Source organism: Cygnus olor, chromosome 10, assembly GCF_009769625.2.
Source record: "Cygnus olor isolate bCygOlo1 chromosome 10, bCygOlo1.pri.v2, whole genome shotgun sequence".
NCBI classification, from domain to species: Eukaryota; Metazoa; Chordata; class Aves; order Anseriformes; family Anatidae; genus Cygnus; species Cygnus olor.
Window position 1 is genome coordinate 9,036,492 of NC_049178.1, and position 13,630 is coordinate 9,050,121.

The 13,630-nt window shown below is 35.8% G+C and overlaps 1 protein-coding gene across 1 annotated transcript in view; it reads left to right on the forward strand.

Annotated features, from left to right (window-relative positions):
• The window catches only part of DOCK3 (dedicator of cytokinesis 3), a 216,089-nt gene that overhangs the window by 136,657 nt on the left and 65,802 nt on the right, over positions 1-13,630 (forward strand). The window contains 7 exon segments of the mRNA XM_040568460.1: positions 2,782-2,906; positions 8,234-8,396; positions 8,952-9,058; positions 9,863-10,034; positions 10,699-10,796; positions 12,359-12,442; positions 12,801-12,901. Coding sequence (XP_040424394.1) covers positions 2,782-2,906; positions 8,234-8,396; positions 8,952-9,058; positions 9,863-10,034; positions 10,699-10,796; positions 12,359-12,442; positions 12,801-12,901 — 850 coding nt within the window.

The window sequence follows — 13,630 nt, forward strand, 5'->3', positions numbered from 1 at the left end:
TTGTTACAGTAGTTTGCCACACAAGGGGTATGAATTGTCTGCTTTGTTAAGGAAGTTCTTTATCTATCTCTTTTCATTTTTAAGATGGAATTAAGTAAGGGAAAAGCTCTATCAGCCAAGATTTTTGACATGAATATGTAGCTGTCATTTGGTGGTAAAGCTGACAAGGTTCACTTGATTTTGCTGCTCACACTTTCTGGTTGGTCACAGACAAGCTGCACAGTGCTATTTGTTCATGTGCTTGGACGCTGTTGTGCAGAATGTTGCCTCTAGCCTTGCAATTTGCATACTCAAAAATTTTAATAAACTGCACTGTGTTCAGGCATTTGCTCTATTTTCTGAGCAGCCCTTTAGTGCATCTGAGCTAAAAAAAAAAAAAAAACCTCTTCTTGACAGTAGCTGTCAGAGGAAAGAAATGGCTTGCAAGGTCTCAGCAAGAGGTGAGGTTTTAACGTGCTAGGAAAAGGAGATCGTTCTTTATAGGAAGGTTATTTTCATTGTTACACACCATCAAACTGAAGTGTTTGAGTTTGTTGTTTTAACTCTAGGTCTTCAAGAAACTGATGGGCTAAGTACCTGAGAGTCAACTGCTTTTTGTCTGTACATAGAACCCAGTATATAGATACATTTACTTTCCTATTTTTTGCTATGCATAATGGCCTTCTCTATTTTTTTTTAAGGTTCTATAAACTATTTTTATAAAAGAAGACGCACCATTACATTTCACTCAAGTACTTTTCCCCCTTTTTCCTTCATTTTGATGCAAATCCGCTGTTATCTTAGTTTTTCTGCCCCCACCCCACAGGCATTTTTTTCAATTAGTGAGGTAATATCCCTCCTGTTAAGCTTAATGGAAGATAAGATACTTCAAATGCTGCGTTTAATTTAGGCTGGAAAATGATTTGCAATCTGACATTGGACTTTGTGTAGCCAGACTGTCTTCCAGAGAAGAGGTTATAAATAGGAATATCCAAAATGCTAATTGTAGTGAGTACAATTAATTTCTATTAAGAATTATAGCATATAAATTGAATTCTTTCCTCATTGTGCACACTGCTATGAAAAAAGGCCTGGAGTCCGTTAAGCAAGAGGAGTTTCGAAACAAAAGCCCTGACTTAAACTGTCTTTTACTAGGACTTTTATATTTCCTTGATATTCCTGTAGCCAACATATAGGTAGCTTATCTGTATTTTGAACAGCAAGAAAAATGCACAGATAATTTTCTCTGCAGAGTGTTGCATTTGATGGCTATTCTTTGAAGGGAAAAAAAAACAGATCAAATATTTGAAGGCTGTCATGAGCCTCTTGCTGTCATCGTTTTCCCGTTAATGAACCACAGCTTTTTCATACCTCTAGCTGTGAGGCATTTCAAGCAGTCAGCTCTGTGTGAATTCACAGTGAGATCCAACGTTGACGGAAAAAGAAGGACATTTTGCATACAGATTCCCATTCATAAAGAATTCCTAGCAGAAAGCACTGCATGTCAGCTACAGGGTCGTATTTTCCATGCTTAAAAAGTTGTACTTATCTCCAGAAATAAAAATGACAGTAAAGCCAAGACTGAAAGCTTCCATTGTTTGTCCCCACAGTAGAATAAGGAACAAATTCTGTGGGGTTATAGACTTCAAGAAAAATTTGAAGCACATCTTTGACAGACACAAAAGGATATCCCTTGCTGCCTGAAAGCATATGCTGCTTATTTCATTGTGCTTCTGATTAATAAACGGATTTAACTGCATCAGCTTCTCCAAGTACTGAGGTTGAAGAAATCAGACATTGGAGGAGTCTCTGCTTTGCTAGATAACCATTCCATTACTTCATTATTTAGTCTCTTGAGGCTGCTTAACAAAATACTTGCCTTGAAAGGGTTTAATTTTTTTTTTTTGTATTTTTTTTTGCATTGCCCTTTAGTACATTTCTCTTTGTGGCAAATAAAAAGTGATACGTGAACCATCATGAAATGGTAACAATAACTAAATCTTACGGAGAAATATATGCTCCCTGCTATCCTTTTGGTGCACGTTTTAAAATTGACTCCAGTAGTTGTGAAAGCAGCACTTCCTAAACAAGATTCTTAAAACAATAATTGAACTAGAATTCCTTAAATGCAGGATAATATGGACCTGTGAGAGATGCCAGCATTTGTGTTTCCAAATATAGTCATTTGTTCTGAAAGCTCTTGAAAATGAGGTACTGAGAAATCGGCAATTATACATACTGTCCACTTTCATACATTCATGCATATGAATACAAGGCGCTAGCCAGAAATCTGGCAGAGAAATAATTTAATAATTGCTCGATCCATCTCAACTGAATTACAACCGAGTTTCCAAGAAGGCTGCTTTTACTTGTCATTTTGATAAAAATAAAATTTCAATATATGGAAAATAAGAATAGCTAAATGAACTTAATTTTCTCCTGATCACCGCAAAAATACTCATTCATTTTAAAGCATCTTGGAAATAGGAAGCCTGATACTTGCAAGTCAGATAACTAGGCAAACTCATAGTGATTTTTTCCTCTCTCTGCTCACAAACAATAAAGCAAGTATTTATTCTGAGTTCACACTTAATAAAGGCATTACTAACAACGGTCTGATTTTATGCATTGATGTTAAAATGTTCATCTTTATTAACAATTAACTTGCTGCTTGGAATGATTTGGGCATCAGTCATAGTCTTGCAGAACACAGAAAATGGTTTGCAGAATCAAAATAAGTTTCACATAGGCATTGAGTCATCCATAGTGAATTTAAGCACGTGCCTCTGTCTTTTGCTGTAGGTGATATACGCAATGACTTATACCTGACATTAGAAAAGGGAGACTTTGAAAGAGGTGGGAAGAGTGTGCAGAAGAACATTGAAGTGACCATGTATGTTCTGTATGCGGATGGAGAAATCTTGAAGGTAAGTGCTTGTTTCCTATTTGAGCTTCAAGTGCCATCTGCTTGCTCTGTACACGTGTTGCCTTGGTTTGTTGTCTCTGATGCCAGGGAAATTCTAAATTAAGATTAGTTCTTAACTATTTTTGGTTTTGGTTAAGGTTTTAAACTATTACAATGAAGGAAGTGGTCATTTATAAATTTGAAAGAATTCGGAGCATTGCACCATGTGGGAATAGGGGATTTGGAGAAAAATTTATAAACTGAAAAACTTGTGTAATTTCAAAATGTGATGTCAGTGGCTGGAGTAAAAAGAACATTGGAGTATGAAATAGTGTATCATACAACATGAGGAAATATGATTACGAGAGAGACTGTTTTAAGCCTGACTTCTTGGAGTTATGGTTTTGAGAGTAGTTTTGAAAAATAAAGTAGCCTTATTTCCAAGATCTTGTCTTTCACCCTGGAATGACTCCATTCCAGCTGTGGATGGTGATGTTCAATGTTTTTCTTTCTTCCTCTGTTCTTTCTTGTAGTATTAATGAAAAGAGCAAGGTAGTTAAGTCAGCTTTGTTTGGATTGGAGAGATTAAAAATAGAAAAATAAACATAGTATTTTTGACATAAACATCTATCAGGAATGGAGAAATGGCTGTATTAATGCATTAATCATAACTTGTCCTATGCCTTTTTTAAACCTCCAATGCAGTAGAATGGTCTTTGTAGCTATTCTAATAGAACAGTCTAAAAACCAAAGTGCTTGTGTGTCAAACTCATTGCCACAATCTTTTTTTGAGTTGAAAGAGGAAGTTTCCTTTGTTACTACTATTGCTTATGATTTGATTAAAAATTAAGTGCATCTCTTGTAAGGAACTGTCTTCTGCTCAAAGCTGTTGCTGGAAGATCACAATCCTTTTCTGTTTAATTGCTTTAGGCATGCATTTCAAATTGAGTGACGTGTATTTTTAATCATTGCTGTATCATCTGCCAAAGACCAGTGTAGGTCTTTACCCTTCAAAGTGCAGTATCAGCATCTTCAAATCCTAACACAGAGCATAATTAGCTACCATTATCTAACTGTGGCTAATGGTTAAGTATGAAAGTCATATAATTTCTAGACATTATCAGTCGTAACTACTTCAGTTTTCAGCTGGCATGGTCACTCTCAAGTTACCTTGTTCTTACCCTTGCCTGTCATTACTACAGCAGTACTTCAGGGCTGTACCTGAGACTGGGGATCAGGCTTGGTGCAAGCTCGCAAAAAACAGTAAAAGGTAGTCAATCCGAATTAAAAAATTAATGTGAATATATTTGTTGTGAAATAGAGACTTTACACATGAAGGATCTTCTGTGATTTTTAAATTCAAATCACATATTTAAAATAAAACCTTTGTGCCAATTTTTGTTATCGCTCCTCAATGTAGTTGCAGTCAAAGCAATAAACGTACTAGGTTTATGTTAGGGAGATCTTTGGTTCATGAAGTCTAACGATGCCTCAGATTGCATTTCAAACATGGAATCATTATAATTTTTTTCTGTGTAGGAAATTCTTAAAGATACAAGCTGGCATATCTACTGAAAAACAAGTTAAAGGGCTATAAAGGACAATAAAAGCTGAACTCTCCCTTTAATGTGAACTCCTCACTGCTTAGGTTACATCTCTGTTCTCTTTTATTTCAGAATACAAAGAAAAAGTTACTTATGAAACCAAACATCAGTTTAACTGAATATAGAGACATTAGTTTAAAGCTCGAAATGGCAATTTGAAGGAAAAATAATATGCACATATGAGAAGGAAACAGCTACTTAGAAATGAGTTTGGAAACTAATCATGTCTTATCTTTTTTATCACTGATATACTTTCTACTTGATGCAGAAATTCTGCAAATTCATCTACCAAAGGTAAAGCAAATGAGACAGCCATCTGGAATTAATTTTAACTTGATGGGTTATCTTACCATTCAGTGATAATGTCATTGTAGAAGACGATTGACCCCATTAAGTGTATATGGCTGTTCCGAGTCTATAGAAATGCCTTGAAACTTACAAGAATTCAGCTCTGTAAGAAGTAGATTTCCAGTTTATCAAAACTTTCAGAATGCAGATTTTAGCTGTTGAATACAGGCAAAGGTCATCCTCTAGATCTTCCCCGTGCTTCAGGTAAAAAGCCTCGAGAGCATAGACCTCCGTCATTTCTAGCAGTTGTACCTGTGCAATGAAATTTGAGAAGTCTGTATATTGACGGATATCTAAAACTTAACACAGCTTTATTAGTCTGGGTTATTTTAGTATTCCAATATATGGGTATTTTTTCACCTTTTATATGAAGAATTTAGTTTTAAACCCTAGTAGCTTATTTTTCACTGCAGACATCTGGTTTATGTAATCTCCAGTATGGACAGCTAGAGCAGCGTGTTAGAATCTGCCATTTTCCACTAGGAGGGAAGCTGATTTCACTCAAAGACAGAATATAACTGTACTCCTAACTGGAAGGAAAAGAAGCAGCTGTAAAGAGACTGCTAGGTGGGGAACTTTCATTTCAGTCATTCAGCATAATCTAAAAGAAAATACTAACGCTGCAACAAGAGGAGTCTAATTTACATTTTTCTGTATAAATGCAAAGAATAAGGTGTGTGTTGGGTAGGGCTTGTGCAGTACCGATGAGGTGAATTGCTTTGTTTGGGTTGCCTGTCCTCTGAATGATCCCTTGCATGACCTGGGGTTGCATTCGCAGTCAAGTGTAGCTATTGGAAATGAAGGATCTTTCCATTTCGTTTTTCTAATTACAAGGTTAATTTAGTAACTTTCAATTGCTAGCATAGTAGAGAAGCTAATTAAAAATCTTCAATTCAGGCTTAACAATAGCATGGGCAGCACACTGAAAGTTTTATCATTGACCCCAAAGCACTACTGTTGTTGGTTGAAACACCATTTACTGTTCCTGACCTATGGCATTTCTAAAGCAGACACTGCCAAATAAGGAAGTGTGTGCTGAGTTACACGCTATGGTGGAGAACTGCCACATTTTCATCTGATAGTAAGATAAAAACTAAACTTTTCCTGACCAGCAGCACAATCCTAATCTGAATTACGGTTTTGCGAGACTGTAGCAGAACCATACTAAGCGTTAATAAGAATATTCTGTCTCAAATCCGTATTGCTGTTGAGTATACCTTGGTCCAGAAATACTCCTGTTGAAAGCAGTGGAAATTGTATGCAGAATGCATTGCTGTTCAAAAGGAAAATGAGCATTTTCATTTCAAAATGGTTTTAGCCAATTACTAGTATCTTTCAATACAGTTTGAAAAATAAAAATAAAATAAAATAAAATGACACAATTCTCTCTTATTCTTCTTTCTGTTTTGGTAGCAAGAATATCTTATTCATTGCAGAACATACCTTAAATGATAAAAATTATTACCTGATCCTTTTTCTAGTTTAGCCTCCCTTACTTGCCTGTGCCCTCTAATTCACCTACATATTTGGGTCACCTGGTGACTAGGTGTACAGAGACTAGTATCATGTCTGTATTTTGCACATCACTTCACAATTCAGAGTTGAAGATTAAATAATCCTCTCTCCTCAGACTATAGATAATAGTATAAATGCGTAGACACAGAACAGTTAACAACGAAAAAGATTTCACCAGTTCATTTATTTAACGTTCATAGCATGAAACAGCATTCAGAGACTGAGCATTTACCTGCTAAGACAGGTCGATTTTTGAGACAGCAGAAAAAAAGCTGATTAAAATTTCAGTTTTTCCTGTACATTTTAAAAGAAATACCGTTTTATTTTCTTTTAGGAACCTAATGCAGAATGAGCTTTTGGAAAGGTTGCATTAAGCCCAGCAAGTTATGTTTATCCAGAAGTATTAGAAGGAGATTGCAGGCATTGGCACTGCTGCCACCACTACTCTCACGCCAGCCTGTTAATATGTGCAATAATAGTTCAGTGGTTGTTGCTGTATTTAAAAACAAAACAAAACAAAAAACGCCTTTACGCCTGGATTGTGGCAAATACCATATGGTTACAAAAACTCAAGAGGACTGAGTTTTGTGGGTATGCAGTAGCATACAATGAATCTCTGTCCAGAGAGACTCTTCTTGCATTGAATTCCAAAATGACAGTGAATTTTTCTTTCTTTTTGGGCTCCTTTACAAATTCTTAGCTTTCTGAAAGTCAGAAGAATATTAGCACTGACTGAACTAACTGGATCTGGTTAATGGGATATATATGACTTGATATGACAGTCCCTTGCCTACACATGAAAAAGACCAAATCAAATCAACATTGACAGTGTTTCTTGGAATAGGAGATGCCTTGGGGAAATGACCTGTAGTTTGTCTTGTCGTGACTCTGTTCCGTGTGGAGTGTTTTCATGTCAGGATTTATATTGCATGCATTGTTTTGGTCCTGCTTGGCTTCTGTTTCTTCCTGGATTCATTATTCCGAGAGATATTAAAAGTGAAGAATCTCTAACCTGTCATTTTTCTGCACGGTTTTATAAGATGTCAGATCTTTTGGATTACTTTTTAAGTGCTAGGACTGGAGTATAGTTTAGGGCTCATAAAAGAAAATGTTCCTCAAGTTCCATGTCTTCATTACAAGGGACCTTTTAGTGTCTTTATTTCAGGACTTCATATTTCTCTTAACTTCCTTCTCTTGTGTGGTGACGGAGGATTTCCACACTTCCAAAATAAAATGAATTCATTTTTCTCTTCATCTGTATTTTGACAAGATCCCTGAGCTTTTTAGGTATAAAAGCAGAAATTTAGATACTATGATATTTTCAGGTAGTAACTATTTAACAAAGTCTTTACTTGCCACTAATGAAAAAAAATCAATCAGAATTTTCTGGGTTACTTGGTGAGGCGCTGGGTGATTATCGTTTTGAAAGACCAAAGTTTTTAAGACCCTGTAAAGGTCAGGTACAATTTTGAACTGAGATACTGAAGGAGAAATCATCAAATGATATTTCCAGAGATGTCTAATATTACTTTTGATGATTCTATTAGGTCCTTTTTTGGACATGTGTTTATTTGGATGTGTGTTTATTGTATCTGTCCAGTTCTTGATAGAAAACAGCTTAAATAATAATTGAGCTTAAATAATAAGATACTGTAATTCATCCATTATCATAGGTGTTCTACCTTTTCTTTTGACCCAAAGCATGGTTTTAAAATCTCTTCAAAAATTTCAGTTTTCATTGTGTTTGAGTTTCTGCTTCTGACTCTTCCTTTATGTCTACAGGAATATATGAATTATGTGAAGGTTGTCACCATGTAATAAAATGACTCATCTGTAGTGATGTGATGTCTTTTTAATCTTAAATTGTGTTCTTTTGTTCCAGGACTGCATCAGCCTGGGCTCAGGAGAGCCAAGCAGAAGTGCATACCACTCTTTTGTTCTTTACCACAATAACAGCCCTCGATGGGGGGAAATCATCAAGTTGCCCATCCCCATAGACAGGTTTCGTGGGTCTCACCTCCGGTTTGAGTTCAGACATTGCTCCAGTGAGTGCAGAACATAACCAAAAGAAATGTAAAAAGGCTGAGGTCTTTCAATTGTCAGTTTATACTTAGATGAGGCTGTTACTCTGTGGAGAGCAGGAGAAGGGTGCTAACTTAAAATACCATAAAGGTGCACTACTAGTTAGCCTTTTGCTACGTTTGTTAAACAGTATATTCAAAACATTATGAGAAATCAGTGCAGGCCAAGGCATTTTGTAGTTATCTGTCCCTGCTGTTCTTTTGCTGTGTTTTCCTGTAGAATGTTTTGTTTACAGCATGTTCACTTTATATTTTACTATGATTGGCATATTTGTATTTGGCAGGGGGATTGGCACTAGATGATCTTCAGAAGTCCTTTCCTACCCAAACCATTCTGTTATTCTATTACTTGTTTTGAGGCTTGTTGATAACTTGCATAGAATTAGACATGGTAGTACGTTATATGTTGATTCTTAAGTAACCTGTATGTTTTTTGTTAGGAATGCAGAGAATTTAGTGAATAACCTTGTGAACAGAGAATGTACAAATATGACTCCTTATTTCTATCTCCTGCTACAGCAAAAGACAAGGGAGAAAAGAAGCTCTTTGGTTTTGCATTCACTCCATTGATGAGAGATGATGGCACTACCTTATCAGATGATATCCATGAACTTTATGTTTATAAGGTACCATATCTTCTCTGCAGCCTTTTTACCTACTGATCTCTACTTTAGTTTGAATAAGTAACTATCACTGCATTATCATGTTTTGTTTTGTTTTGTTTTGTTTTCCCACATTAGAAGAATGTGAGGAACAGATTAAAAGTAGGTTCAACATTTTATAAATTCCAACTCATGTAACTGGGTATCGATACATCCTTCTATTATAGGGGCAGCTCACCTTTTCTCCTGAGGTAATGATGATTTATCATCTGTTAATCCTGTCTATTTTGGATTCAAGCATACTAGTTTTAATGAGCATTCAGTAGCTTCACCAGCTTATGGCATTACTCTATATGTTTTTATTAGGAAATTATGCTGTAATGCCCAGAAACTTCACGTGTATCATGTTACAATGCTGCAATTCAACGATGCTGTAGCAAGAGATTTTGGGATGTTTTTTTAGTGTGGGGTTTGTGGGGTTTGTGGTGGGTTTTTTTTGGTTTTGTTTTCTTTTTGTTTCTTTCTTCCGGCTGATTTACCTTGATTTATTTCCTCAGAAATGATTTTGAGACAGCAACACTAAATTGTACAGCTGGAAGATCCTAAAAGTTCTAAAGAGTCAGTTGTTAGGAGACCACACTTTCTAAAGCTGGGTCTCTTTTGTGTATATACAGGCCCTGAAGGTGGTAAGCACAGCTTTTTCTTAGAATTGTTTTTATGCACCCAGAAGATCAATAAAAGTACCGTTAGGCAATTGCTATCAGTATGTGTGTGTGGAATGAAATAAATAAACCAGGTAAAATTCCATTTCCTTTCCTGTATCTGCAGTGTGATGAGAATAGCACATTTAATAATCATGCACTCTACCTGGGGTTGCCTTGCTGCAAAGAGGACTACAATGGCTGCCCCAACATCCCTTCCAGTCTCATTTTCCAGCGCAGCACCAAAGAGACCTTTTCAGTCTCCACACAGCTTTCTTCTACCAAATTGACCCAGAATGGTAAGTAGCTGATCCTTCCAAACTGCCTAAGGCAGCAGGCATTATGGCAACAGGGCAGATGTGTATTCTTGTGGTCTCTCTGTTTATTTTACTAAAATACTGCTTTGCTACAATTTTGTGATTTATTTTTTTTTAACTAACACTATTGAAATAAGCAGAAACATTTTTCTGAGGAAATAGGGTTATTGACAAAGGGCAGAGACATGGCAGGCATTTCTATAAGTGCAAGACGTAATATGTTAAAATAAAGGCAATTTTAATTAAATGATTAAAGAACAAAAAATCTAATGCTTATACACAATCTTATACACAATCCAAAGTTTGTTTCGTTAGGCTTTTGCAGGGTTACCAAGTACAGTAATGTTCTTAGGCATAGGAAGACAAAAATGAATTGTTTGCAACTTAGTGTCAAGTCACCATAGGGAAGGCTGCAATATTTCATCTTTTTTTTAAACTTTACCATTCCTCCATTTGTTTCTTTGTTAGTAGCATAGGACTTACTGCTTGTTTTCCTCCTTGCTTTCTTTGTTTTTATGTTTAGTTCTTCCAAGATACATGAACTACAAGAGCAGAACTGTTATGTAATGAATCTCAGTTGGGTCTGGGGTTGCCCTTCTTTGCTCTGTGTATGGATTCTAGCTCTTTGTCTCTCTCTGTTCTGCAGTGGATTTGCTTGCCCTGCTGAAATGGAAAGCTTACCCAGATCGTGTGATGGATATCCTAGGAAGACTGAGACATGTCAGTGGCGAGGAAATTGTTAAGGTACTACACAAAATAACAATCTTTGGATATATCTGAGTTAACAAGCTAATTCGGATATGCAGTGCAATTCTGAGTGTTACCTCTTCATGTACTTGGATTCATACTGGGAAGTCTCAGAGTGTATGAATTGGTATTTTTTTAATATAAAACTGAATCATCTTGCAAATGTACTTTCCTGTCCCGGCATTGTGAAACGGAACTCTTGCCTGGAGCACCAATTTCTCTCTGAAGCGTCTAACCTATCAGTAAACTATCTCCTATCTGCTAAGTTCACCCTGTTTCATAGTCATTGTTGCTGTCCGTGGTAATCCTATGTGTGACCCAAACTTTATCATCTCAAAGAGTGGGGGGAGGAATTCCAGATGCAAAAGCACTTACAGCAATCCATCAGATAATTTTAAGTGTTCTAAGAACTTTCCCTATAATATGTTTTTATTGTTCTAGAAATAAAAGGAGATAATTTGTAGTGGCAAACAACAAAAGAAACCAAATAGAAATCCCATCACTTGAATAGGAGTTTATGGTAAAAGCCACTTTGTTGTAACTCATTTGAATGTTGCCATATGTAAATTTTAACTTTCAGGATAACACTTGTAACAATAACACAAGGAAGATACCCTGTGTATCTTGAAATTCTTCAAGAACATCACGTTCTGTACATTTTGTTTGCAGGACAGTACAAGTGTTTGTTTTTATAGAGAAAATCATTAAAAGATATGTATTAAATTATTACAAGGGGAAAACCAATTGATTCCCTCCCTAAATTGACTGCCATGTGGCATTGGGATATGAAGGACAGCATGTAGTAATTCAGCAAAAAGAAATTTTATCCTTTCAGAGACTTTATAAATTGAGGTTTATAAATTGAGGTAATTTGAGGTTTTTAATACAAATTATGAGGTTTTCCACCTCATAATCTATTTACAATAGATTACAAAATCATGATGACAGAAGCAGCAGTTGACTTCATCTTCAACATCCCTCTTCACAGTCATCCTTCCTGAGGACTGTGCCTTCTGGAAAGAAATCACTGAATTAACAGCTTTCGGTGTTATGGATGAGAGAAACAATTGGCCATACGTAGCTCGGATCAGTTAATGCTTGTTATAAAGGCCCTACTTACATTCATAACACAAATTTTCAATACTAAACATAATTTGGAGCACTATTTAATGTGCTTCCAGGTCGTAAATTTGATAAAGAACAGTATCTGATGCACTAATGATGTAAGAATGAAAGTAAGTTGTTTTGCCACTCAGGCAGCACTTCTGGTCAGCTCAGACACAATGAAAGGAACACACAGTTATATTTAAGTGTAGTATATATTTCTTCTTTCTTTTTCTATCATTTTCATTTAGAAATATTCCTTGTAAAGAAAAAAATTCTTAATTAAAGAAAACAAAAAAAATCTGTCATTTCTCATGGGTGAACCTGAAATGGTTTGTTCTTGGAAAGTGATTTACAAAGATATCAACATGTATGACATAATTCAAGCAAGGGAAAAAGTCCTTCTTCTGAATACAACTGAATTTGAAACTTTTTGTTTATTAATGTCATTTTAGTTCCTACAAGATATTCTTGACACGTTGTTTGTAGTTTTGGATGACAACACAGAAAAGTATGGCTTGTTGGTCTTTCAGTCTTTGGTAAGCTGCTGAATTGTTACTTTTCTTTATCTTATGGTCAGTGATTAATTTTCTTATTAGCATGTTACTATTGTTTTCCTTCAATTAAATATGAAATATTCAGCTGAATCCAGCATTAGTTAATCTATAATAATCCTGGGTGAGGAGGGTACGGATAGCATCAGCCAGCTGGAGATAGGAGAAGAGAAGCATTTGCTATCACTTGGGAGAAGCAAGCAATAACATCTAGTAACGCAAGTATTGACTGTTTAAAGAAACTAATATATCTCATTGTTCCTTAGCTTGTGCAGCTTGTTTATAGAACACTAGTGACTGTGCAATTACTTTCAGTGTGGGTTCACTTTTTCATCTCTTACAGGTGTTCATCATAAATCTACTGCGTGACAGCAAGTATTTTCATTTTCGACCTGTGATGGACACTTACATTCAGAAGCACTTTGCAGGAGCACTGGCTTACAAGTAGGTTTTGTCTATCCATCTCTTCAGGAGATGGTATTTAGAAGCCTTTGAGTGATGTCACCATCTGAATCATAACGCTTATGTTAGTGGTTTTTAAAAATAGAACTACCCAGACGAATATTTTTCCAACACTGTTTCAGAGAAAAGCTGCTCAATGTCACCTGTTGCTATGAATGAGCAAACTCTGAATTTTTATCTTGCCTTTCTGAACTGGCAAATTCTATTTTCATCCTTTTTTAAATGAAGAGACACTGTCACACAGCAACACCTCATTATCAATCTGTACTAATGAGCTACAAGAGCACATACGTTTCTTGTCCAAGAAGGATATTAAGATATAGGATGCATGGAAAAGGCGTGAAAAATAGGAAAGCTTGGAGAACTAATTGTAATTTCCTCTTCCATAGTAGGCAGGTGTTCACATAAGATGATGGTGTTCCATTTTATTAGAGTAAATGTATAATTTCAGTAGATCAGAAACTTAATTTTCACTGTAACTTCGGAGATTCTGCCTTATTTTCTAGTATACTTTTCTGTGTTTTCCATCAGACAACAAGACAGATTTGGAAAGCAGTAACAGTTACCAGTCAGCGTTTATTTTTACTCTCTTTTGGACCATTTATTTTGTACATTTGAGAATATTCTATCTTTGGTCACAATAAACTCTTAAAAACAGCTTATAATTGGCTTGGATTGTTTTACTGCATTGACATTTTAGTATAATTTTTT